Source organism: Chiloscyllium plagiosum, unplaced genomic scaffold, assembly GCF_037043375.1.
Source record: "Chiloscyllium plagiosum isolate Xiang-an unplaced genomic scaffold, Cpla_swu_hap1 HiC_scaffold_44, whole genome shotgun sequence".
NCBI classification, from domain to species: domain Eukaryota; kingdom Metazoa; phylum Chordata; class Chondrichthyes; order Orectolobiformes; family Hemiscylliidae; genus Chiloscyllium; species Chiloscyllium plagiosum.
In genome coordinates this window covers 18,171,901-18,199,829 of record NW_028270182.1, presented here as the reverse complement: position 1 = coordinate 18,199,829, position 27,929 = coordinate 18,171,901, and the positions used below count along the sequence as shown (strand labels likewise).

Here is a 27,929-nt window from a genome sequence, read left to right as displayed (position 1 = left end):
TTAGCAGCTGCTTCAGGGAAAATCTCCCCTTTGAAGAGAAACAACCCCTTTCAGGAGAGAATACAAACAGAAAAGGTGCCGCCTCCGGGTGTCACCAAACACAATAATATGGATCAGAATGAGAAATCCTCACAGACAGAGAGGGGAAAGTGATGCAGAAACTGTGTGTCGGAGCATCAAGTCCCAAAGCGCTCTCTCCCCGAAGGACGGCCGCCCCCGGACTCCAAACGTTGTCTCTGCTTTATCTCTCTCTGGGCAGATGCTGCCAGACCTGAAACACAAGTAAAGGTTACTCAGCGAGGTGAGTCCTCGCTCAGCTTTCTCTTCAGGTTCAGTTGGCGGGTGGAGTATACAATGTGGTAAAGTGTGTGAGGTTATGTACTGGGATTAGAAGGAGAGGGGCACAGACTGTTTTCTAAATGGAGAAAGGCTTCGGCAATCGGAAGCACAGAGGGACTTGTTGGCCCTTGTTCAGGATTCTCTTCAGGTTAAAATGCAGCTTCATTTGGCAGTTAGGAAGGTAAATGTAATGTTAGTGTTTATTTGGGAAGGTTAGAACACCAGAGCAGCTATGTACTGCTCAGGCTGTATTAGATATTTGGAATATTATGAGCAGTTTTGGGTCCTGTACCTAAGGAAGGATTTCAACAATGTAATGTACTCATACTGTATACATCTATAGTCACGAAAGCACTTAGGTTCTGTACAATTGAATAAAACAAAATAAACATTGGAGTTGAACTGATGCCCTTTAAGCGGCTGTGAGGGGATGTGTTCGTGAGAGAGAGACTGTCACACATCTCCAGCTGGAATGTGCCTTTCCAGAGGGAAGTCTGGAGAAGGATGCCGCTGTTTTTGCCCAGGTTTGTCCCGAGCAGCTCCGTGATGCAGGACTCTGCTCTATGGTGTGCTCCCCGGGTCGCACACCAAAACAAACATCAACATCACCTGGAGGACCATCAACTTGGTGAAGACACTCCTTGTTCTGCCCAAACCTCGTTGCTCTTCCAGAACAAGGCATTGACCCTGACCAAGTGTTGCAGATTGGCACATTCCAGGACTATGTGCTGAGGGACACACTAAAGCTTGGGACAGCTGCTGCCAAGGAATAGTGGGCAAAGACTGAGGTTTGTCTGCTGAAGGTAATTTGGAGTCTGTTCAGTTATTAGGTCCTCCCAGTGTCTCAAATGCATTAAGTAGAGTCTTATTTTCTTTTTTTTTCCCCACCACTAACACCCCTGTTTTTGTTTTGTTTTTTTAAAAATTATTTTTCTAGTAGAGTTTTATATGTGTAAGTGATCTCTTTGGCTTGTTGTGATGTGGGGTGCCGCTGTTGGACTGGGGTGGACAAGGTTAGAAGTCACACAAGACCAAGTTACAGTCCAACAGGTTTATTTGAAGTCACAAGCTTTCAGAGCACTGCTCCTTCACCTGACTGCAATCCATTTATTCCTTTTCTCAATGCTATACAATCATAGCATTCCTTAAAGCTTTCACTAATTCCAGCATTTACAGCATTTTGGGCATAATATCAGCAATTATATGAAGTTTTCCACTAATGTGGATGATCTTTACATTAAATGGTTCCACCAAAAGACTCCATCAGAATAATCTTGCGTTCTTTATTTGAAACCTTTCAATGAAGGCCAGTGGATCATGATCACTGTAACTCAGCATTTCATTGTTCTCTTTCAGATTCAGATTTCAAAGTCTTGAAGAACCAACAATAATCATAAAGCCTCTTTTTCCTCTGGGAGACTATTTTTCCTATGACTCATCGAGTCATACAGATGTACAGCATGGAAACGGACCCTTCAGTCCAACTCGTCCATGCCGACCAGATATCCCAATCCAATCTAGTCCCACCTGCCAGCACCCGGCCCGTATCCCTCCAAATCCTTCCTATTCACATACCCATCCAGATGCCTTTTAAATGTTGCAATTGTACTAGCCTCCACCACCTCGTCTTGCTCCACTTTCAAGGTGCGATGAACCTGCACTCCAAAGTCTCTCTGTTCAGTAACACTCCCTGGGACCTTACCATTATGTGTATAATCCTGCTAAGATTTGTTTTCTCAAAATGCAGCACATAGCATTTTTATTTCTAAGAAAAATACACTACGGATTACTCTACTCCTGATTTATCATCCTGTAATAAGACAGCACATAGTCCCAAGTCACCAGCATTAGCTGTCATTTTGAAAAGTCTGTAAAGCTCAGCCATAACCAACTCTGGTCCATTGATTCAAATTACTTTCATTCTTTCAAAGACAGCTGGCATTTTCCTAACCAGACCACTTCTGCTTGTTTCCTTCACAAATTTGTTAAAGGTGCAGCTCTTCAGCTAAAATTATGTGCAAATTTACAGTAAACTCACATTCCTAAAACTCTAGTAATTTCTCATTTAGTTTTCAGAACAAGGAATTCTATTAGAGTCTTCACTTTTGCTGTCCTCAGCAATATTTGTGTTTCTGGATGTGTATGGGTATCTGTATGTGTACGTGTATTTGTTTGTGTGTCTCTGTTGTCATTGTATCTTCATGTCTATCTGTATGTGTTTCTGTCTGTATGTGAGTCTCTGCATGTCTTTTCTGTGTATGTGTTTCTGTCTCCTCACGAAACAGTTCATTAGGTGACATCTGGATACAATTGCAGTGGAAACATTCTATTTAATTGCTCAAAGACAAATCATTTCCACATAGCAGAGAGAGCACACCATTTCTCCACATGAGTCTGTTCCACACTGAGGGACCTCAGTCCAATTGCAACCCTGTCCACACCGGCCTTGTGTGTATCTCTGTGTGTCTGCGTTGATTGTGCTGTTAGTTTGGATGATGCTGTGAGCTGCTGCACTCCTTCTCTCCCTCGTTGAATCAGTCAGATTTCTCACCCTCCAACATCACGTGTAGTGACATGCGGAGGCAAGCAGAGGGTGGCTTGTATTACCTCCAACACCAGTGAACTTTGTTTTCACGTAGTTTATGTGACTAGGAATTTACTGCTTTACGAAATTTCTCTCTGACCTAGATCATTTTGCTGCATAAATAAATGTTTGGTGGGTGGTTTCTAATAACATTATATAATCATCTGCCACTATTTCTCACATCAGAGCAGCTCATAGTTGCTGTCAGTGACATTACTACGGCGGTCTGTTGAATTGTTACTGAGCAGTGAGACCATGTATTTAATAGTTAAACATTTTGTGATGATCTATTGAATTACATCAAAACCCTCCGAAAGATTCGATTTTGACGAAGACTTAGAGGGTTCCAAATCGATAGGATTTATAAAGCAGGAAATTTCATTTCCCCAGATAATTCCATTGGAATCCACAGGTTTCCAGATCAACTCTCTCCCACACTGGGAAAAGGACTCTCTGTCAGGGCTGTAATGGAATACTCTCCACTTGGATGAGAGCAGCTCCAATAAAACTCAAGAAGCTCTACACGATCCAGGAGAAAGCAGCCCGCTTGATCGGCAACACATTCACAAACATCCACTCCCTACATCTGAGGTGCAGTAGCAGCAGTGAGTACCATCTACAAGATACACTGCAGAAAGTCACCAAATGTCTTCAGACTGGACCTTCTAAATCCACATCCACATCCACGTCCATCCAGAAGGACAAGGGCAGCAGATACATGGGAATACCAACTTCTCTTCCAAGTCACTCACCATCTTGACTTGGAAAAGTTCACGTTTCTTCAGTGTTGCTGCTTCAAGATCCTGGAATTCCTTCTTAACAACATTGTGGATCTACCTCCAGCACATGGACTGCAGCAGTTCAAGAAAGCAGCACATCCCCACCTTCTCAAGGTTCAACTAGGGATGGGTATTAAATGCTGACCCAGTCAGTGACATACACATCCCTCGAGTGAATAAAATAAATCACAGTCTGGAAACAGTAGGACCCTCCTGTGAGCTTCGTTGAGGAGTTTTATTTATTCACAACACAAGGAATTCGTGTAACCAGGTATTTTACTGTGTTACTGATCTTCGCTCTGAACCGGGACAATGTTGCTGCATAAATAAATGTGTTTGTGCAACAGCTTAGGTTCTGCAGCATGTAACCAACTGCACTGAAGTTATCTAGAAAAGGCGAGTAATCATCAGGATTGATTCCTCGAATGACATAATATAAGAAATCTACAACAAATATTAGCCACAGGAGAATGAAGCTTCCAGAGATGCTGAAGAGCAAAATCACAGACTTCCTTCTGCTCTCCATCTCTGGGTCTCTATGCTTCTCTCCTTTGCTCTCACCCTTCAGCCTCTTCCGGACTCGACTGGTCACTAAAATGTGTCTGACAGTCAGAACATTGAGGAACAGAATTAAAGCGAATGGCAGTAAAGGGGTCAAAACTGTATCAAGCCAATCTAATACCACCCACCAAGTGTCAGTAAAGTAGCTTAACTTTGTTTTACAGTAGAATGGAACATTGTTGATTATTCTCACATGATCAAATTGAAAGTAGAAGGGGATGTTTTTCAGACAGAACAGGGTGCAGGTTGTTGCCAGAACCACAGTCGCAGTTTTCTCAGTGCAATATTTTGCTCTCAGCTTCTGACAGCAAATGGTCACAAATCGGTCAAAGGAGAAAGTGACAGTGAACCAGACAGAGCAGTCAGTGGCAGCACGTAATAGGACCCCATTAACACTGCACACAGGAGTGATGTTCAGGAAAGACTGTGGGTAATAATAATAGCGAAATATCCTCACTATAACATCAGTGATAATGACCATCAGATCAGCAGCTGCCATAACCACCAGGTAGCGAGTAGTGCAAGGGGAAATGCCACACTTCCCCCTTGAAAGGATACCAATCGCCAGAAAATTAACTGTGGAAGACAAATGGAAAATGAAACAGTTAACTACTGATCAGAAATTCCCCCTGCCTGTTCCAGAGTGCAACAACAAGGTTTTACCACCAAAACCTGGTGAACTGTGTGAGTGGACATGGTTGGGGTTGAATGAGTTTGAATTTTAATACTTTCACACCCACCTCAGATTGGCCTCCAGACGATCACTCCAGCTATTATGGAGTTTGGACAGGGACTGAGCATACAGGCCCTCCTCAGGACAGCAGAAAGCAGTCTGTGATTTTGTTTGTTTCCAAGTGAACTATCTGAATGAGTGCAACACATTCTCAGCTCCAACTCTGGCAGCTACAAAATCCCATTCGAGATCTCACTCACAACTCAGGCATAGAACTGTCAATAAAATAAACCGACCCCTCTTAACATTGAACCAAATTCTCATTGAAATCACAGCAAGACCAGGAAACAGGTCATCAGAACCTGCAGAATATTTCAAACCGGTCTACTCTATGTGCCTTACACAAATACAGTATAACAGAGCATGCAGGGCTCCCTCAATGACAATCTGAGAGTGTTAGGATTGTTGTGGTTTTTACACTATAAGTCAATACATTTGTACATGACAAAAACATCTCAACGTGCAGAGATCAGGAGGGCAATCTATCAAAATTCCTGTCTCCTGACCAGATGTGATAAGGAGAAGAGAATTTACAAAAGGGGTGGTAGTTGGATGAAGCCTTACAAATCATAACAGGACATATATCCTTCAATTCCTTTGCTTTCCAAAAATAATACTATCTCATTTAAACTGACTAACTGATCCAGTATCGACTGCCATTTGTGGAATAGAGTTCCAAACCTCTCACACCGTTTGTGTGTAGACGTGCTTCCTAACATCACTCCTGAACACTCAGGACATCATTCCCAGAGTCTGCTCCCTCATCCTCGAATCTCCAACCGATGGAAGTGGTTTATCTTTTCGTGTCTTTATGGACTATTATAGGACTTTGCACAGATCATCCCTTAACCTTCAAACTTCTCAAGTAAACAGGCTTCATTTGTATAACAAAACAGAAAATGCTCAGCAAGACTGGCAGCATCTGTGGAAGATAAAGCAGACTTAATGTTTCAGGTCCAGTCACACTTCCTCTGAACTAACTTGCATAATCTCACCTCATACCTTCAAATCGTATGAAACCGGAAGAGATGATAACACTGAGATCAGAAAATGCTGATCGTTTGGATGTTGGGAGTCTCTGTCAGTGGGGAATTGTACCAAGAGTTCTGCTCAGTGAATTGTTTTCACTGCTCAAGTGTGTGGATAAGGCTGATCAGTCAGTGAGCTGGAGACATTATTATTCAAAAGATGAAACCAGAGAGCAGATCAACAGCAGATTAAAACAGGATCAATTGTCATAATGCCATACCAGGAAGGCCAACAAAAGCAAGGATGGTGTAGAACACTTTCTTCATTTGATCAATTGGTCGATGCATTTTTCCATGTGAGGTGATCTGTCCCTTCAGGCAGCTGACAGGTTTCTTATTAGAAGCTCTGAACTGATGCATTCCCAGAGACGTTGCCTTATACTGTGTGGAAGCTCCTTGGGGAGATCGAGATTGCAACATTGCTCAGCTTTTGTTGCTGTTTTTCACATTTCTGCCAATGAATAACTAATTACAACACTGAGTTCAATCCCAATTATGGAGAAGCTGCTGCTCAGCACATTATAATAAAATAACAAAAGCAGAATTTGAAATCTACCTGCAATAACACCCCCATCCCTCAATCACAAATTATTTCAAACAATGTTGTATCAAGACAGTGTATTTCAAGTGTGAAATTATGTCTCTGAGCTGTCCTTCTGTATTATTGGGTAGGAACTGCCCTTTTTAAACAAGAACATTTCACTCACTGATTGAAATGTGATTCTTCGCGCACACGGAATGTGCGCATTGCTGCTGAGGTCTGCATTTATTCCCCATCCATAATTTTACAGGATCTAGAGACACATGAAGGACCAAGTGAGGATATAATACTGCCTTTCCTGAGGGAAAGGATCTTCGTGAACAAGATGGGCTTCCAACACTGGAGACATCCCTGATCTCACTCTTATTGTCAATGTCCATCCTGATGTATTAATGTGTATCTGTGTTTGGGGGGTATGTGATGGAGACAGGTTAGACTGAGTAAAACATTGCATCACTTATCAGATTGTGCTTTTCCTTCAAATATTTGACTGTGATATCATTAAGAGAGCTCCCTGTGCTGTCTTGTCCTGGGAGTGTTCCATGCAGAAACTGTAAAGGCATCTTTACTCTGCATCTAACTCCACTCCTGACCAGCTCTGCGAGGTTTAGATGAGGACGGTTTAGGGTAGGCTTTACTTTGAATCTTATATGTGCCCCACTGTTGTTAGCTTGGAACACTGACAACAGTGTTTGGTGGGAGTCAGGGTAAATGGAGATTTCTAGGGTAAAAGGGTCAGAATGGATATAACATTGAATGACTCAGTGACACATTGACATGGACTCCCAAACCCCCAATGTTTCTTGTACTTCTCTGTTTATAAAGTCAGTGTCAGTGCTGTACTAACATGAAATGGATACCATAAACAAATGGCTGGCTGACTGACTGTCAGAATCATTTGTCTCGGCTTTGCAAGTTAAAAGGCACCTCACATATTGTACATTATCATCTCTCAGCCTCCTGCAGATGAAATACAATGAGATGTGAACCAATGTTTTTGATGTTAGACTGAGGAGGGATCATTTCCCCAAACCTCGAACCTTTTTACTTCCTGCCATGACTTTTGCTGTGTCACTTCATTTAAAGAAAAGCTAAGCTCTGTACATTAATTTTGTCAATGACACATGTTACATCCTCAAAGAAATTCAATAGAATCACAAATCAGTGCTGATTCTGCCCGATTAATTTTAACTGATCGACGTGTCTTGCTGTATCTAGTTGATTATTACATTCCAACAGATTCCCTGTGACATGTTAAGCTAACTGGCCAATGCTTCCTGCTTTCATACTCCATTTTGAATGCAGGGCATCCACTTGCTATCTTCCAATACAGTGGGAGTGAACCATGAATCACCAGGAAGAGCAACAATTTCAGGGATCCAATAATAAAGCTTTTTCACTCGCTAGATAGCGGTTTCCCCATTCTCCGTCAGAACGGATGGATTCTTTAGGAGCTGAAAGTTTCTGACCGGTGTATGAACAAGGCAATAGAATTGAATCTATATTTTTGCAGACATCTTGATTTTGATACTACGATGCCGCAGAGAATGGTAACTCTGTATCTTTACCCTGTCCTCATGTATTCTTATTTATGAGTACACATATATGTATAACCTAATTCTGGTTGTAATTCTTAAATCAAACGTCTAAGGAATCAATTAGGTTGACTAAACAGTTACATTATTTACAGTCATTTTACAAATCCACTCAGGTATGGTTTATTTTGGGTATATCACATTGAAAACATTAGTTGGCAACATTGGATAATTCAGTAAGACAACATTTACAACTGGAAAGTGAGGTTTTGAAGTACAGGGAGCGAGTCTATCCCCACAGAACGGGTGATAGGAACTCTTCTCATACACAACATCCTGAGCCTGCTCTTGACCCAGGTCTCATTCCCCATCTCCTTCCAATCAGTAGTTTTAATATCATACCCTTACACTAATAGTAATCAATCATTGTCAGTTTGAATGGGAAACTGCTTACTCTAAACGTTAGTGTGCTCTCCTGATACTTATACAAATTCACAACAACAGAAGAGATAACAATATTCTGATACAATTACAGCTTCAGTGCTGGTCACAAAACACACTCTCATTGCAATGACGGTAACCAATTTCCAGTGCTGTTGGCATGGGGACTATGTTTTATTCCTCTCAAACACATACACAGGACAGTTTTGGATAACGAGGCATAAAAGTACATCTGAGATACAAGGACTGACCAAATAGCAGACTATTGTTCAGGATTATACAGAGTTTTTCCAGCTTTCAGCAGCAGGAATTTTATAGCCTGTTACATGGACCCCTAATAGTGCAGTCTGAAAATGCTTTACAATTCAGAAACTTCTCAAAGAAAATTGAGTCAGCACTGCTGTGTGCTCAATGAATGTCATCATGGTTAAAATGTGGTGCAAGTGATCATTCAACAATCTGCTGAATTTCCTCACAGTAGTGGGAACAACCCTTCCTGTTAACACGCGCGCACACACACACACAGTGGCAAGGGTAATCTTTCCTGAAAAAATGTGTTTCAGATGTCAGATGTGTTTCATCAATTAAGTTGACTTGGCCTTTGATGCTGAGCCAGAATTTATTGTCCTTGATAATGATACTTTCTTGTACTACTGTACTCCTGGTGCTGGACAAACAATTGGTCGATGAAGGAGAGCAGGGGCGAGCGCTTTTCCAGGATTTTGATAGAGGGGCAAATCCCTCTAGTTCCAGAGCATTTTTCCCTCATGGACAAATAAAATTAATGTTGAGTTTAATCTGAGGATTACCTCACCACTCTTCATCTCACACTAGCCTTCCAGCCAACTGTACTAGCTGACCTCCCTTAGCAGTGGTGGCTGGATGACTGGTTTGTGATGTCAAGTGACAGCAACAGCACAGGTTAAATTCTCACACTGTCTGGGATCACCAGGAATGCCATAGTCACTTGCCCTGCCTTATTTCCCAAGAGGAGGTTGAGATTTTCCCCTCCTCTCACAGGGCCATCTAGATTTTGATTGAGAAAGTTTTCTTGAATGCACTTAACAAATTCCCTTTCATACAGTTCCAGTCCATGTTTGGAAAGTTGAAATCCCCTTCTATTACAATCCTGTTTCTCACAGTTATCAGCAACCTCCCTTCATATTTGCTCCTCAATTTCCTGCTGACTATTGGAGGACCTATACTATTATCCCATCAAAGTGATCATATTCTTCTTTTTTCTCAGCTTCACCCATATAGTTTCACTGGACGATACCTCAGGAATGTCTTCTCAAAGTACTGCCATGGTGTTTTCCCTAATCAAAAATGCCACTCCCCTTCCTGTCTTGCCTCCCCTCCTATTTCAGATGATTGGGCTTGATTTGGAGCGCCCAATCAAACCACTTCAGATGAAGGGTTACTGGACTGGAAACGTTAACTCTGTTTTCTCTCCATAAATGTTGCCAGACCTGCTGAGGTTTTCCAGCAATTTCCGTTGTGCTCTTCTGTTTCAGCACCCCTTTCTTACATGTAGAATATAATGTGGAAACAGGCCATTCAGCCCAGCAAATCCATACCAACTCCAAAGAACACTCTACCCAGACTCACTGCAAGGACACTATAACCCTGCATATCCCATGGCTAACTTACATATCCTTGACACTTGGGCAATTTAGCGTGGCCAATCCACCTAAACTGCATATCTTTGGACAGTGGGAGGAAACTCATGCAAACTCCACACAGATATCCAAGGCTGGAATCAAACCCAAATTCATGATGTTGTGAAGCAGCATTGCTAACCACTGAGCTACCGTACCATCCTTATATAATTGGCAGGATTCGAACCTGCATGGTGAAACACCAGTGGCTTTTCTAAGCCATCACCCTAACCATTCTGACCATCACAGACACCTATCACTATTGAGAGGGACCTCTATGTTCTTTGCTTCAGTATTCACAACTGAAAGGGACCTTGACGTTTGCAAGGATAGTGTGAAACAGACTGATGTGTGAGAACATGTTGATGCTAGGAAGGAGGATGTGCTGAAAATTTTGGAAAATAGAAGGATTAATAAATCCCCTGAGCCAGACGGGATAAATGCTACGTTAGATCAGGAAGCGTGGGAGCAGATTTCTGAGCAGTTGGAAATGATCTTAGCATCCTCATTGTCCATGGGAGTACTGCTAGATGATTGGAGGGTGGCAAATGTAATTCCCTCCTTCAAGAAAGGGAGTATGGATAATCCTGGGAGTTACAGACCAGTCAGTCTTATGTCTGTGATGGGCAAAGTATTGGAATTGATTCTGAGAGACAGGATTTATGATTACTTGGAAAGCTAGTTTGATTAGAGATAGTCAGCATGCCTTTATGAGGGGCAAATCGTGCCCACAAACCTTATTGAATACTTTGAGGATGTGACAAACACATTGATGAAGTGGATGTGGTGTACATGAATTTTAACAAGACGTTTGATGCGGATCTCCATGGGAGGTTCATTCGGAAAGTAATTAGTCGTGAGATACAGGGAAATCTTGTCTGGCTGTATATCAAATTGGTGACCCATAGAAGACAGAGGATGATGGCAGATGGAAAGTATTCAGTCTGGAGATCGGTGACCAGTGGTGTTCTGCAGGGATCGGTTCTGGGATCTTTGCGCTTTGTGACTTTTATAAATGATTTGGATAAGGAAGTGGAAGGGTAGGTTAGTAAGTTTGCCGATGACACAAAAGGTTGGTGGAGTTGTGGATAGTGTAAAGGCTGTTGGAGGTTGCAACAGGACATTGAGAAGATGCAGAACTGGGCTGATAAGTGGCAGATGGAGTTCAGTCTGGAAAAATTTGGAAGGTTGAATTTGAATGCAGAATACAGGGTTAAAGGCAGGATTCTTGGCAGTTTGGAGGAACATGGGGATCTTGAGGTCTGTGTCCATAGATCACTCAAAGTTGACACCCAAATTGATAGAGTTGTTAAGAAAGCGTGTTGGCTTTCTTTAGCAGGACAATTGAGTTTAAGAGCCGTGAGGATATGCTGTAGCTCTACAGAGTCCTGGTTAGACCACCCTTGGAATATTGTGTTCAGTTCTGTTTGCCTCATTATAGGAAAAATGTGCAAGCTTTAGCGAGGGTGCAGAGAAGATTTACCAGGATCCTGCCTGGACTGGAGGTCATGTCTTAGGAAGAAAGGCTGAGGAGCTAGGGTTTTTCTCATTGGAGCCAAGAAGGATGAGAGGTGACTTGATGGAGGTGTGCAGAGATATCGAGAGATATAAATAGAGTGGATAGTCAAAGACTTTTCCCCAAAGCAGAAATGATTATCACAAGGGAGCTTAATTTTAAGGGAATTGGAGGAAGGTTTAGCAGAAATGTCAGAGGTCGGTTCTTTATGCAGAGAATGGTGGATGCGTAGAATGCACTGCCAGCAGTGGTTGTAGAGTCAGAGACATTAGGGACCTGTAGGTGAATCTTGGAAAGGCACATGGAAGATAGTGCAATGAAGGGTATGCAGAATAGTCTGATCTTAGAGTGGGATAAAAAGCCAGCACAATATCAAGGGTTGAAGAGCCTGTACTGTGCTGTACTGTTCTATGTCCTGTGTTCGATACCCTGCCTAGCCTGTCATGTTAGGAAATCCTTGGTATTGGACCAGTTAATTGGTTTTAATGACATCACTGTCCTAAATGAAGCCATCAGGAGGAAGTGAGGACTGAGATGCTGGAGAGTCAGAGTGGAAAAGTCCAGCAGGTCAAGCAGGATCTGAGGAGCAGGAGATTCGATGTTATGGGCATAAGCACTCCTCATGAATGATGCCATATCCAGATACCATCTCTCTGCTCCTGTCTTCAATGTTATAGTTAAAGAAACATGAGCAGCTAGCTAGGGTGTTATTTAAAAAATGCCTTATCTTAATAGTCAGCGAAACAATGGGATATAGTTCTCCAACACAGTGTTGATGACCCGATCTATCTTCCCTTGATGCAGATTTCTTGGGCATGGGAAAATGTCGACTTCAATGTCAGTTCATGAGATGCTCCTTCAGACCGATCTTTCACATGGATCTTCACCACAACCGGTTTATATTCATCAACATGGAATAAATCACAAACTCTGTTACATGATTCAAAGCGATTGAAGTTATAAAATAATAAGTAATGCATTGGATTTCAAGGTTTGTGTATGAACATTAGTATGCGAATGTGCATTGGCTTACATCAATCATCTTGTACTTCTTTGACATCTTATTTTCATAGATATCCATTTGGTCTTAATCTACTGGTAAAATATCTTTTGTATTTGTCAAACTATACCGCGAATAATTTCCCTATGCTCCCTTGGCCTTTCTGAGTTTTGTTTTTAATTTATATTTCATCCATTTAGATTTTCTATTGAGCTATAATTTTAGAAATTTTTTGTCATGATAAGAATCTTTCTTTTGCTGCTCTCTCTCACCCTGTATTCTTCTGGGACAGGAATAGGTCTCTTGATCTGGAAATATAACTATTTATGTTGTTGGGTCATGTCTAAATTGTGTCTTTAGAATGTCACTTTTGAAATCCTTTTGTTTCATCATTTTTTTCTTCTATCCACATCCAGTCCAACTTTGCCAGAAAAATCTCAGATTCAAAAGAGTTACTTGGGTGGAACTCAGAAGTAAGAAAGGGATGATCACCTTATTGGGATTGTATTATAGACCCCCTAATAGTCAGCAGGAAATTGAGAAACAGATTTGCAAGATATTTCAGTTATCTGTAAGAATAATAGGATGGTTATAGTAGGGCATTTTAACTTTCCAACATAGATTGGGACTGCCACATTGTTAAGGGTTTAGACGGAGAGGAATTTTTTTAGTGTGTACAAAGAACAATTCTGATTCAGTATGTGGATGAACCTGCTAGAGAGTGTGCAAAACTTGACCTACTCTTGGGAAATAAGGCAGGGCAGGTGACTGAAGTGTCAGTGGGGGAGCACTTTGGGGCCAGTGAGCATAGTGATGGAAAAGGATAGACCAGATCTAAACGTTGAACTTCTAAATTGGAGGAAGACTAATTTTGATGGTATTGGGCAAGAACTTTCAAAAGCTGATTGGGCGCAGATGTTCTTAGGTAAAGAGATGGCTGGAAAATGGGAAGCCTTCAGAAATGAGATGACGAGAGTCCTTAGACAGTATATTCCAGTTAGTGTGAAAGGAAGGGCTGGGAGCTGTAGGGAGTGCTGATAAATTGAGGTTTTGGTTAATAAAAAGAAGGGCGCATATGTCAGGTATAGACAGGATAGATCATGTGAATCCTGAGAGTATAAAGATAGTAGAAGTATACTTAAGAAGGAAATCAGGAGGGAGAAAGGAGGACAAGAGATAGCTTTGGCAAGTAGGGTTCAGAAGCATCCAAAGGGTTTTTACAAATAGATTAAGGACAAAAGAGTAACTCGGGAGAGAATAGAGCCCCTCAAAAGATCAGCAAGGTGGCCTTTGTATGGAGCTGCAGAAGATGGGGGAGATATCAAATGAGTATTTTGCATCAGTGTTTACTGTGGAGAAAGACACAGAAGATAAAGAATGTAGGGAAATAGATGGTGACATATTGAAAAATGTCCATATTACAGAGGTGGAAGCGCTGGATGTCTTGAAACACATAAAAGTGGATAAGACCCCAGGACCTGATCAGGTGTACCCTAGCACTCTGTGGGAAGCTTGGGAAGTGATTGCTGGGCCCCTTACTGAGATATTTGTATCCTTGATAGTTGCATGTGAACTGCCGGAAGACTAGAGGTTGGCTAATGTGGTACCACTATTTAAGAAAGGTGATAAGGACAAGCCAGGGAACTATAGACCAGTGAGCCTGATGTCAGTGATGGGCAAGTTGTTGGAGGGAATCCTGAATTTACACGCATTTGGAAAGTCAAGGACTGATTAGGGATAGTCAGCATGGCCTTGTATATGGGAAATCATGTCTCACAAACTTGATTGAGGTTTTTGAAGAAGTCACAAAAAGGATTGATGAGGGCAGAGTGGTGGACGTGATCTGTATGGACTTCAGTAAGGCGTTCGACAAGGTTCCCCCATGGGATACTGTTTGGCAAGGTTAGATCTCATGGAATACAGGGAGAACTAGCCATTTGGATACAGAACTGGCTTGAAGGGAGAAGACAGAGGATGATGGTGGAGGGTTGCTTTTCAGATTGGAGACCTGTAACCAGTGGAGTGCCACAAGGATAGGTGCTGGGTCCACTACTTTTTGTCATTTAAGTAAATGATTTGGATGTGAACCAAGGGGTGGTATAGTTAGTAAGTTTGTAGATGACACCAAAATTAGAGGTGTAGTGGACAGCAAAGAAGGTTACCTCAGAGTACAACAGGATCTTGATCAGATGGGCCAATGGGCTGAGGAGTGGCAGATCAAGATTAATATTGATAAATGTAAGGTGTTGTATTGTGGGAAAGCAAATCTTAGCAGGACGTATACACTTAATGGTAAGGGCCCAGGGAGTGTTGCTGAACAAAGAGACCTTGGCGTGCAGGTTCATAGCTCCTTAAAAGTGGAGTCGCAGATCAATAGTATAGTGAAGAAGGCGTTTGGTATGGTTGCCTTTATTAGTCAGGGTATTGAGTATAGGACGTTGATTGGGCCACTTTAGAATATTGCGTGCAATTCTGGTCTCCTTCCTATCGGAAAGATGTTATGAAATTTGAAAGGTTTCAGAAAAGATTTGCAAGGATGTTGCCTGGGTTGGAGGATTTAAGCTATAGGGAAAGGTTGAAAAGGCTGGGGTTGTTTTCCCTGGAGTGTTGGAGGCTGAGGGGTGTCCTTTTGGATGTTTATAAAATCATGAGGGGCATGGATAGTGTAAATAGACAAGGTCTTTTCCCTCTGGTGGGGGAGTCCAGATCTTGAAAGCATAGTTTTAGGGTGAGAGGGGAAAGATGTAAAAGAGACCTAAGGGGCAACCTTTTCATGCACAGAGTCCTGTGTGTATGGAATGAGCTGCCAGAGGAAGTGGTGAAGGCTAGTACAATTGCAATATGGAAAAGGCATCTGGATGGGTATATGAGTAGAAGTGTTTGGAGGGATATGGGCCAGGTGCTGGCGGTTGGGATGTGTAGTTGGCATGGACGAGTTGGACCGAAGGTCTGTTTCCGTGCTGTGCATCTCTATGACTCTTGTCTGTACCGGACATCAAAGCATTACCCATGTTGTCTTTGTCTTGTTCCATATTTATGCTAAATGTAACTGTACGAAGGTCACTGGTTCAAAAATATTCCCTCTCCGGCAATTTATCTAATAGCCCAGTTTCATTTCAGAAGATTACACCTGGAATTGTTATCTGTATCTTTGTGCTAATGAGCTTGGTTAGAAATGATTCGAGAATTTGGTGTTCTCAGTGCCTCGGACTGACCATATATTTGGCCCCTCCAGTCAGTTCCATCATTTAATAGGAACATAGCTGATCCGACATTCCTCACATCCACTTTCTTGCATTTTCCCGGTAACCCTTCATTCACGACTTTTCGATGATCTATCTTTGATGAAGATAAGCTCAATTATTAACTTGCCCTCTCTCCATGGATGCTGCCCCACCCTTTGTGATATCCACATTTTTTTGTTTTCAGTACAGTTTCAAGTAATTAGCTCCTACAAAGATCTATCTCTTTCAGCTCTCCCTGTGGCTATGCCTCTATTTCATCCCCCATGAAACAAATCTTAATTTCTCATTTTTTAACTCAAGTCAGTGTGTACTACCTACTTTTGTGATTTTGGGGTATAATTAGCCCTTGTCTGATGACCATTAGCCTATTTGTATAGCAACCAATCTTTTAGATCAGCTGCCAATCCATTATTGTTATCTTTTCTTTGACACTCTTATTTCCCTTATTAACTGTTAACGTAACATTTCAATTTCTGTTTGAATTTTTGCATCGTGTTCCTTATTCTAAATTCTAATGTTTCCCCCCTCCCCCTCAGTTATTTTTACTTTGTGCATGGGATGCAGGGATCTCTGACTAAAACAGCATTTATGGCTCATCCTTAACATCCCCAGTGAAGACGGTGGTGAGCTGATCAGATTCACTGCTGTTTCTGCATTTACCAGCATGCACTTTTTGTTATTTACTCACGGAATATGGTCATCGCTGGTCCGGTATTTATTGCCTGTTGCCAGTTGCTCCTTCATAAAGTGCAGGAGTGAGCTGTCTTCGTGAACTGCTGCAGTCCATGTGGTGTAGGTAGACCCACAATGCTGTTAAGGAGGGAGCTCCAGGATTTTGACCCAGTGACACAGAAGGAAAGGTGACATGCTTCCAAGTCAGGATAGTGAGTGAGTTTGAGGTTAACGTGCAGGGGTCAGTATTTTCATGTATCTGTCACCCTTATCCTTCTGGATGGTACAGGTTGTGGGTTTGGAAGGTACTGTCTAAGGAACTTTGGTGACTTCGGACAGTGCATCTTGAAGATATTACACACTGTTCTACTGAGCGACAGTGGAAGGAGTGGGTGTTTGTGAGTGCAGAGTCAATTAAGTGGGTTGCTTTGTCCTGGATGGTATCGAACTTCTTGACTGTTTTTAGAACTACACTCATCCAAGCAATTGGGGAGAATTCTGTCACGCTCTTGACTTGTGTTTTGGAGATGGTGGACAGGCTTTGGGGATTCAGGAGGTGGGTTACTCATAGCTGTATTCCGAGCTTCCACGAGATTCTGGAAGCCATAGTACCTAATTATTTTGTACAGTTTTCACCAAGTTCTGTAGCTTGTGATGAGGTAGTTGGTTAGCTGCCTGAGCTGCTGGGTTACCATGCAGATGTTTCAAAACCATGTTGGGTAACATCATCAGTGCGACTTCTGTGAAGCGCTATTGTTCTGTCCCACTTGGTTTTAAGGTGGGTCTGGTCTGTTGAGGTGAGTGTCACTTCCAGGTCTTCTCTGCGGTTTGTACACTGGGTCCATCTGTGTGTTTGTATACTGGGTCTATCTCGATGTGTTTGCCTCCTAGGTCTATCTCTATTTTTTTGTTAATGGCCTTTTTTGATTGAAAACCAGGCTTCCAAGAACTGTTTTGTGTGACTCTGGTTCACTTGTCATAGACTAAATTGATAGCTCTCTTGGTCTGTGTACAGAGATGAGGGAGAGTGGATCCAGTTAGTTAGTTGCCAGTTGGTGTTTGTGAAGTCAGGTGGATAGTTTTCTTCCTGTTTTTCTGATGCCGCATTTGCTGCAGTTGTTACAGGGAATTTTGTGCACCACACTGGTCCTACATATTGTGGGTATGGGGCCCTTGGTCCTGGTAAGTCGTTGGCATAGTGTGGCTGTTGGTTGGTGTGCTACCATAATACCTACGGTTTTAACAGCCTGGTAGTTAATCCGGATATGTTCTTCACATATGGCAAGGTGGCCAGTGTGTTGGTAGGTACAGTTTCTTCTTAGCAATGTCTGTTGGACAGGCATTAGCAGATGAAGCTGATATGGTATCCGTTGTTAACAATTACTTTTTGTATCTATTCTTCATCTTCCTTCCTCTCTCTCATCTCCATACACACAGAACAAGAGGGCCATCAATTCAGCTATGACAATGTAACCATTCCAGGACAATCCAATTCTCGACTCCATGTACAAACTGCTGCAGGGAAGACCCGGAAGTGACACTCTCCCCAGTAGACCGGACCCACAGAAAAACCAAGTGGAACAGAACAACAGCACTTCACGGAAGTCACCCTAATGATGTCACCCAGCATGATAACAAAACATCTACATGGTAACCCAGCAGCTCGGCCAAAAACGTCATAGCACCTATATGGTAAGTCCAGTTCAATTCCTGGGTAAAAACAATGACTGCAGATGCTGGAAACCAGAGTTTAGATTAGAGTGGTGCTGGAAAAGCACAGCAGTTCAGGCAGCATCCGAGGAGCAGTAAAATCGACATTTCGGGCAAAAGCCCTTCATCAGGAATACAGGGCTTTTGCCTGAAACATCGATTTTACTGCTCCTCGGATGCTGCCTGAACTGCTGTGCAGTTCAATTCCTGGTCAATGCGCAACCCAAGGATGTCAATAGTTGGTGAGTCAGTGATAATCACAGAATTAAATGGTATGGGCTAATAGTTAGGTTCTCTCCAATTGGTGCTGGTCATTGCATGATTCCTGATGAAGGGTTTTTGCCCAAAACGTCGATTTTGCTGCTCGTCGGATGCTGCCTGAATTGCTGTGCTCTTCCAGCACCGCTGATCCAGAATCATTGCATGTTATTTGTCTGGCCTGGATGCATTTGCCACTTGGCAGCCCTAGCCTGGATATTGTCCAGATGTTAAAGGAGAAAGTGAGGACTGCAGATGCTGGAGATCAGAGCTGAAAATGTGTTGCTGGAAAAGCGCAGCAGGTCAGGTAGCATCCCAGGAGCAGGAGAATCGACGTTTTGGGCATGAGCCCTTCTTCAGGAATGAGGAAAGTGTGTCCAGCAGGCTAAGATAAAAGGTAGGGAGGAGGGACTTGGGGGAGGGGCGTTGGAAATGCGATAGGTGGAAGGAGGTTAAGGTGAGGGTGATAGGCCGGAGTGGGGTTGGGGATGGAGAGGTCAGGAAGAAGATTGCAGGTTAGGAAGGTGATGCTGAGTTCGAGGGTTGGGACTGAGACAAGGTGGGGGAGGGGAAATGAGGAAACTGGAGAAATCTGAGTTCATCCCTTGTGGTTGGAGGGTTCCGAGGCGGAAGATGAGGCGCTTTTCCTCCAGCCGTCGTGTTGCTATGGTCTGGCGATGGAGGAGTCCAAGGACCTGCATGTCGTTGGTGGAGTGGGAGGGGGAGTTGAAGTATTGAGCCACGGGGTGGTTGGTTGGTTGGTCCGGGTGTCCCAGAGGTGTTCTTTGAAATGTTCCGCAAGTAGGCGGCCTATCTCCCCAATATAGAGGAGGCCACATCGGGTGCAGCGGATGCAGTAAATGATGTGTGTGGAGGTGCAGGTGAATTTGTGGCGGATATGGAAGTGTCCCTTGGGGCCTTGGAGGGAAATAAGGGGGGAGGTGTGGGCACAAGTTTTGCATTTCTTGCGGTTGCAGGGGAAGGTGCCGGGAGTGGAGCTTGGGTTGGTGGGGGGTGTGGACCTGACGAGGGAGTCATGGAACGCTGATAGGGGAGGGGAGGGAAATATATCCCTGGTGGTGGGGTCCGTTTGGAAGTGGTGGAAATGACGACGGATGATACGTTGTATATGGAGGTTGGTGGGGTGGTAGGTGAGGACCAGTGGGGTTCTGTCCCGGTGGCGATTGGAGGGGCGGGGCTCAAGGGCGGAGGAGCGGGAAGTGGAGGAGGTGCGGTGGAGAGCATCATCGATCACGTCTGGGGGAAATTGCAGTCTTTGAAGAAATCTTCACCATGGACATCCAGTCCCTGTACACCTCCATCCCCCATCACGAAAGACTTAAAGGCCTCCGCTTCTTCCTTTCCCGCCGTACCAACCAATACCCTTCCACTGACACCCTCCTTCGACTGACTGAACTGATCCTCACCCTGAACAACTTTTCTTTCCAATCCTCCCACTTCCTGCAAACCTGCAAAGATGTCCTGGGGGTGAGATGACTGATCTCCAATAACCACAACATTTTCCTATGTAACAGGACAACAGAACAGAGAATTCAACTCCTCCTCTCCCCCCACCCCACCATTCCTTGTTACTCCAAGTTTGCTGGGGTTTCTTGAGGCCACACCCAGTCACATGTGGTCTTGGTAGTCAGACTCACCTCACAGCTGGAATTCACTTCATCTTGACAGTTCAGTCTTTCAGAGACATTAATTATTTTCTCATGAAATTCTCTGTCTCTGTGCTGTCTAACTGGACTCTATGCAGATTAACAGCAGTGTTTATCATCCAACAGATGCACTTCAGTAACTCATCGAAGCTGCTCTGACAAAGAACTCAGTTCTGATAGTGATCCTTGTGGCACTCCACTGGTCACAGGCCTCCAGTCTGAAAAACAACCCCCCACCACAACCCTCTCCCTTCTACCTTTGAGCCAGTTCCATATCAAAATGGCTAGTTCTCCCTCTATTCCGTGAGATCTAACCTTGCTAACCAGTATCCCAGGAATGTGCATTGGCTTGCATCAATCATCTTGATCAAATAGGCCAATGGGCTGAGAAGTGGCAGATGTAGTTTAATTCAAATAATGTGAGCTGCTGCATTGTGGGAAAGCAAATCTTCGCAGGACTTATACACTTAATGGTAAGGTCCTTGGGAGTGTTGCTGAATAAAGAGACCTTGGAGTGCAGGTTCATAGCTCCTTGAAAGTGAAGTCACAGGTAGATAGGATAGTGAAGAAGGCGTTTGGTATGCTTTGCTTTATCGGTCAGAGTATTGAGTACAAGATTTGGGAGGTCATGTTGCAGCTGTACAGGACATTGGTTAAGGCACTGTTGGAATATTGCGTGCAAGTCTGGTCTCCTTCATATCAGAAAGATGATGTGAAACTTGAAAGGGTTCAGAAAAGATTTACAAGGATGTTGCCAGGGTTGGAGGGTTTGAACTATAAGGAGAGGTTGAACAGGCTGGGGCTGTTTTCCCTGGAGCATTGGAGGCTGAGGGGTGACCTTATAGAGGTTTACAAAATTATGAGGGGCATGGATAAGATAAATAGACAAAGTCTTTTCCCTGGGGCGGGAGAGTCCAGAACTAGAGGGATTGGTATAGGTGAGAGGGGAAAGATATAAAAAGATAGCTAAGTGGCAACTTTTCATGCAGAGAGTGGTATGTGTATGGAATGAGCTGCCAGAGGAAGTGATGGAGGTTGGTACAATTACAGCATTTAAATCGAATTTGGATGCGTATATGAATAGGAAGAGTTTGGAGGGATATGGCCGTGGGCTGGCAGGTGGGACTAGATTTGGTTGGTATATCTGGTCAGCATGGACTGGTTAGACTGAAGGGTCTGTTTCCGTGCTGCACATCTCTATGACTCTATGATATAGTGTCACATCAGACTCCAAACACTATTTCTCCCTCCACATGCTGCCAGACCTGCTGAGTTTGTCCAGCGTTCTCAGTGTTTGCTGTAAGTAATGACTCCATTTCTTTTGTTACCAAATATGTTTTCTCAGGATGCATGATTGTTACCAGAGGGGGGTCTTTCGCATTTCACCTTTGGTTCGTATGAGGTCAATCCACAGACTTTTCAAAACAACTTCTTCACTGTTGCAATTTTACAATTAATTTCCAAACTCAAACACCTGGGAGCCTCAAATCATGTATAACTGTCGCACCCACTTCATGTGGAATGTGGATCTTACCGAAATGCATGGTGCACCAAACGGTCTGCTCTTTGCAATTTATTACTCCATCCTTGCAACTATCAGGGTGCCAGGTACTGTACTGAATTTTTAAAAATGTTTTGAAAATCATTTTGATTTTAGCTGCCTCAAAACAAAGTGGCTTTGATCACATTTGTGTAACTTCTTTCCTTTCAGTGATGTCATGTGGTTACTGGAAATATAACTGCTTTGAGCATATTAATTTATCTCTTTAATGATAATTCTACTTTTTAACTATACCATTGCTTTGGCTATTCTATCATTTCTCACCTTTAACTGAATATTTTATTGGCTCATACATAATAGTTTGCCGCCTTTAACAGTGTTCCCTTTAAAATATCATGTAATGTAATACCTTTACCAGTGAATCATACACCTTCTATTCAAATTTGCAATTTTTTGATTTAATGCATTAAGTTTTCCCTTCAAATGTTTCCTTTATCATTCTTGATAGTTGGACTGCAGATGTTATCCCAAGGTTTGAGCTATCAATTTGAGTGAATGATAGCGACCAGCTACAAGAAACCATGCATTTGTGTCACCTGTAATGTCGCGAGATGATGCTGTCACTTTAAGAGGTAATGTTGTCCTTTTTTTGAAGCGAGATTGTAATGCAAAAGGCACAAACTGGCTACTGAACAGAACTTAAATAAAGAACTTGGGAGGACTAGGTGTTTTTTAAAACGTTGGAGCAATGGAAGCAGCCTGATGAATGGGTATAGTCAACTCTCTCAGTCCAGGCTTTCTAGTGTTTTATTTAGCTTTAAGCAGTAGAAGCTGTTTGAGTCTAAAAAGATTTGGGTGCTTCAGTGAATGTCTGCTCACTGCTATTCTCTCTGAACCTTCTTGTTATTTTGTTTTTCCTCCTGGATTGGAGAACTGCATTTGAGATTCTGCATCTGAATTTGCATGTTTGCCAAAGGGTGTGTTTATGGGATGTCACTGCTTTGGAACTGTTCATTAGGAATAGGCACTGTATTTTTTATTCAGTTTTCCAATGCAGCTAAGGTATTCAAAATTTCACTTCCTTTTATTTATATCTGAACTACTGTTTTTAAATAAGTTATGCTTTGCTTAACATCAAGTAATTTGACAAGTCACATTGTATCGATGATGTGGAGGTGCCGGTTTTGGACTGGAGTAGTTAACTCAAAAATCACACATCACCATGTTGTAGTCCAACAGGTGTATTTAAAACCACAAGCTTTCAGAGTGCAGTCCTTTTGTCAGGTGCAGTGAGAGGAGAGCATACCGACACAGAACTTATAGGCAGAGATCAAAGGCTGAAACATCAAAATGCCATACTCTACTCACATCAATGTGTCAGGTAAGTCTCTTCAGATGACCAAGGGTAATAGATGATGTTTATAAAGTCAATGTCAGTGCTGTGCTGTCATGACAATCAGGCAGAGCAATAGGAATTTACACCACATCTACCATTAAGCTAAGAAAACGTTAGGTAACAGGCTATCTTCTACAAGTACTTCAGGGGGTCATTTCTGATCCATAATAGTAGTGAGACTGACAAGTCATCAAATAGAATGTTAAACACTTTTACGGAAAAGAAAGAAAGGTCAGTCGGTAATTGTGTTTGCAAGTAGCGTCTTCAACATAGAGAGACAGTAGGAGAACGGCTGGCCTTACACAAGTCCCAACAATTAGCATCCAGTCAGCTGAAGACACCCCGAACAGGATTGTGGAGGGGGGGGGGGGGGGGGGCAGAAGGGGAGGAGGGGTAGGGTGGGTATAGCATGTCAGAGATACACATGAGAAACTCCAAAGACAATTCTAAGAGAAACTAGGAAGAGGAATATAAGCTGGTCCAGCCAGTGATACCTACATTCTACCAATGTATAGGAAAAGTATGGAAAAATGTAGGTTTCTCAAAAGCACTTGTTGATTTTATAAAATCATACCATTGTAGAAGAGGTCCGTCAAATCCGCGCCAATAAAAGTTACTCTAGATCTACAGGCCCATAGCCTTGAATGTTATGCCATCTCAAAGGCTCATCCACATCCTTTGTTTGAATGGCATGAGGTTTCCCATCTCAGCTGCACCCCCAGACAGTATATTCCAGACCTCATCACACTCAGGGTGAAAGAAAGTTGCCCTCAGAACCTTTCTAAACCTCCTTCCTTTTGTGACAGGTTTGCATGCTGGATTAGACTGGAAAGGTATTGAATGTAATGATTGTATTGTTATTGGTTTGCTGCAATCAAGGCGTAGCTGTATCTTGACATTATGATCACTATTATCCATGTAATATCACATGCCTCAGGTGAAGTCACAATATTCAGTGGTTAAAATTTCTTTGTTATATCTAACAAATGACTCCAGCAAACTGATGTTATTTTGTGACAATTGTTAAAAGTAAGTGCATGCATATCGTGGAAATGCATTGTTTCTGGTCACTTTCTTCATAAGTAATTTGGTCTCCATACCACAAAATGCTGGGTTTCCATTCTCAGTCTCTAATTCCATTTGTGGTTCAGTGTCAGCTTGATCTTCAAAATGACCTGTGACTGAGGTTGTTCAGTGAACATGCTGAGGTCATACTGAGGCAATGCTCTGAATTGTTCCTGCTCTCAATTATTTCTTAAGAAGCTATAGTAATGTGGCATCTTTCCTACATGTATTTAGATGTAGTAGTTCAATTTTCATGATTGACTTGAGGAAATACTTTATCCTGATTCTGCTGTGCAGCTCCAGAGGGAGTGCTTCTTGCATGGTATGTCTTTATCCAAATGAGGTAAAGCTAAATTTGCCATTGTCCATCTTGACCAAATGGTTACTCCCTCAATACAGAGAAATGTTTGGTGGTGGGTTAACCTGGAGGTCATCATACTTCAGGGAAGGGGAGAGGTTGATAAGGAGAGATCTTCATGTTAACCTCAGCCAGTGCAGCAATTGAACCTACTCTATTACCATTAAATGGCATTCCATCCCAGTCACCCAACCAACTGAATGAATCAACCCCGTCTGAAAACAAAACCTCATAACCTGTGTGTTAATGTATATAACTGAACCTTACAACGAGGAATCGGGGGGAATTAGTGAAAATTGCTCCTGAGGATTCACCAACAGTACCAATGCAAATTCAGAAAACCATAATCGTATCCAATTGTGATACGTTTCTGTTTAACAGACTGAATAATGTGAATAATAATATCGCATTTTAATTGTTGAGAGTGAAATTGTCAGATTCAATTTTGAATGTTCTTACTACATTTTAGATACTAATTTAATGTTCTTTTAACAATGATAGTTCTGACCTAATTGCTGCAATACCTTTACTTCCTTCTCCACAATCTTCACATTTAATATGAATAATATTATATTATTTTACATTTTGATAACTATACAGTGTGCCTTTGTGTCTGGTTTACTGTTTCAAATTAAAATTTACTGTTGACAAAATAGAAAATTGGTTTCAGTATAAAGTGCCAGATCTGAAAAGTTCACACAAATTTGAAGATGAAACTTTGTTAAGGCAGTCAAGTACACTGGTGCTGCTCATGCTGTCTGTCTCACTATTCCCTCATTCTCTGGATTGTGCTTCTTTTTCATATTGCAGCTAACTTGGCAGTGATTCTGATCCTTTCCAGAGAAAGGTGCGGTCTCAGCAGATGCGTCACATGCTACCTTGTATTCATGGTGGTGACAGACCTGCTGGTCATTAGTACAGCTGTAATATTGAACCGTACTGTTGGCATTTATTTCCCAGTCAGTGTCATGTATGTCACCCCAGTCTCTAATGTTAATTTTATTCTAATGGTTGGAAGCAGTGAATGTTCTGTCTGGGCAACTGTGGTATTCACTATTTTGGTTTTGTAGCCATTTCTGCCAGAAATTGAAGACAAGATATTGCACAGAGAAAGTAGCAGCTGTGATTATAGGGGCAGTTTGTAGAATGAGCTGTATCAAAAATATATTCTGGTATTTCATACACGAACCATTATATACAGTTGGTAATATACCATGGTATTGCAAAATTAAGTCTATATTTTATACCTCACCTGCATGGGCTGCATTTGATTGGATTAATTACATTTCAACGCCTTGTCTCCCATTTGTTTTGCTCTTATTGCTCAACGTTGTAACTGTCAGAATAATTCTAAAGGCCATTCGAACTCGCAAAAGATTCCGCGTCGGTAAACAGGCAGAAAATGACACGGAGATGAGGAACCGGAGAAAGTCCATCATCCTGCTCTTCTGTATCTCTGGCAGTTTCCTCCCGTTATGGTTGCTGTATGTTTTAACATTTCTCTATGTCCGAATTACAAAAGTGAGTTATTTCTCAGGTTTCAATTATAAAGCATCCAATTTCAATCTGAAAGAAAATGGCTATATGCTTCAGATTTTAAGTTCCTGCATAAACCCATTTATTTATGCAGGGACCCAATGTAGGTTCAGAAATAAGTTAAGGAGTGGTATTAAATTTTCCATCAACTTTGTTGTGAAGATTTTTAAATTTTGACAAAAAATAAATATTTCATAGACTAAGACTTATTCATATAATCTTGCAGTTGGCATAATAAAGAGACAGTGTTCAAGGCAGCCCGATTTACATACGTTCAATTTAAGAAGGTTCTTACTTACATACACAATCTCATTCAGGGGTATAATTCTAAAGATGCAACACTAATAACCACCTCCTTTATATTATCCTGCATTGTGTTTTGATTTGCAAACTTCAGCCATAGTGCTAGGCGTAGACATTTACACACGTGCATTTTCACACACACATCTCCCTCTACTGTGTGATGTAACAAACTGCAGCTGATGCCCACAATTTCATCTTCATCTCCCTCTGGCAAATGTTATTAAGATCACACACACAAACCGACATGCACACAAACCTACTCCCACACATACAGAAATAACACAGCTTCATTATCCTTGACTTGGTACTGCTAAAATCTGTAAAAGAAACACAACATGACCTTTACCTTCCTCTCTTGTGGACTTTAATAATCTCATTCAAACATACACAATTTCACCATTGTCTCTAGGGCCAAGGTTAAAAATCACACAACACCAGGTTATAGTCCAACAGGTTTAATTGGAAGCACACTAGCTTTCGGAGCGACGATCCTTCATCAGGTGATTGTCTCTAGGGCTGGGTGCTATCATCTCTCTCTCTCTCTCTCTCTCTCTCTCTCTCACACACCCTCTCTCACTCACTCACACACGCACAAAATTTAATCTTCGCCCTCCCCCTGCTGGGTGACAATATAACCTCATTCACAAGTATACAATCTCACTTTCCCCTCCCTCAGCTGGGTGCAATGACAATCATCATGTTTCTACCTGAGCCTTTGTAACCTTGTTACCACACAGTCAGGAAAAATCCCAGGATATACTTCCTGTAACATCTCAGTTGCCTGATGTTCCAATGGCCTTTCAATCATGGTAGGATCCATTCCCACCTGTAATCTAGCTACCGAAATCACTTTTGCCATCCTCTAGGCCTCTGGCACTTCCACTGTTCCCAGACAGGAATTAAAACTGTGTGCCAGAGACTCTGTAATTTCCTACTTCACCTCTTACAGCAGCCTGGGATACAATTCTGGGTTGGGGACGTCCATTTTTAAACCTGAATGAGCCTCCGATGCCTCCCCATTTCCTGTACAAGCTTCTCATAGACTCTTTTCCACACCTATGTTCTTCTTTTCTAAAATGAAGTCTGAAGAGAAACATTCTTTTTAAACGCTTCCAATATCCTGCAGCTTCACACATGGGTTGTCCCTTTGGTCCCTAACATACACTACACTTTCCCTAGTTAACCTCCTCTCACATATGAATTCATGACATAGCTTATAATTCTCCCAAATAGTTTTACAAGTCATTTTTCATCCCCCTTTTTGCTCTTCACATTGCCTTCTCAATTCTCTCTTGCACTTTCCATAATTCTCTAGGGCCACATCTGAATTGCCTCATTTGGACTTGCTAAAATGCTTTCTGTTCATCCTTATACAGTCCTGAATTGCCCTAGACATCCACACTTATCTGAGATTATTAATCCTATACTCCCCCCAGTGGATACATCTTGGACTTGTACTCTCCCCGGTACCTTTTGAATGTTTCCCATTACTCTGCTGTAGAC

General features: G+C 42.3%; 1 protein-coding gene and 1 pseudogene across 2 annotated transcripts; one reads left to right on the top strand and one right to left on the bottom strand.

Moving 5' to 3' along the window:
- LOC148137345 (uncharacterized) lies at positions 1 to 27,048 on the top strand (annotated as a pseudogene). The gene is made up of 4 exons (XR_015754370.1): positions 1 to 301; positions 18,070 to 18,324; positions 21,613 to 21,875; positions 25,398 to 27,048. The product of XR_015754370.1 is annotated as an uncharacterized LOC148137345 (transcript).
- LOC148137346 (putative G protein-coupled receptor 139) lies at positions 3,294 to 6,981 on the bottom strand. Its single transcript, XM_087982766.1, has 2 exons — positions 6,246 to 6,981; positions 3,294 to 4,839 (listed from the first exon to the last, which is right to left on the bottom strand). Exons 1-2 carry the CDS (start codon positions 6,442 to 6,444, stop codon positions 3,938 to 3,940), a joined length of 1,101 nt encoding a protein of 366 aa, XP_087838892.1. The 5' UTR covers positions 6,445 to 6,981; the 3' UTR covers positions 3,294 to 3,937.
- Positions 27,049 to 27,929: the final 881 nt, after the last annotated feature.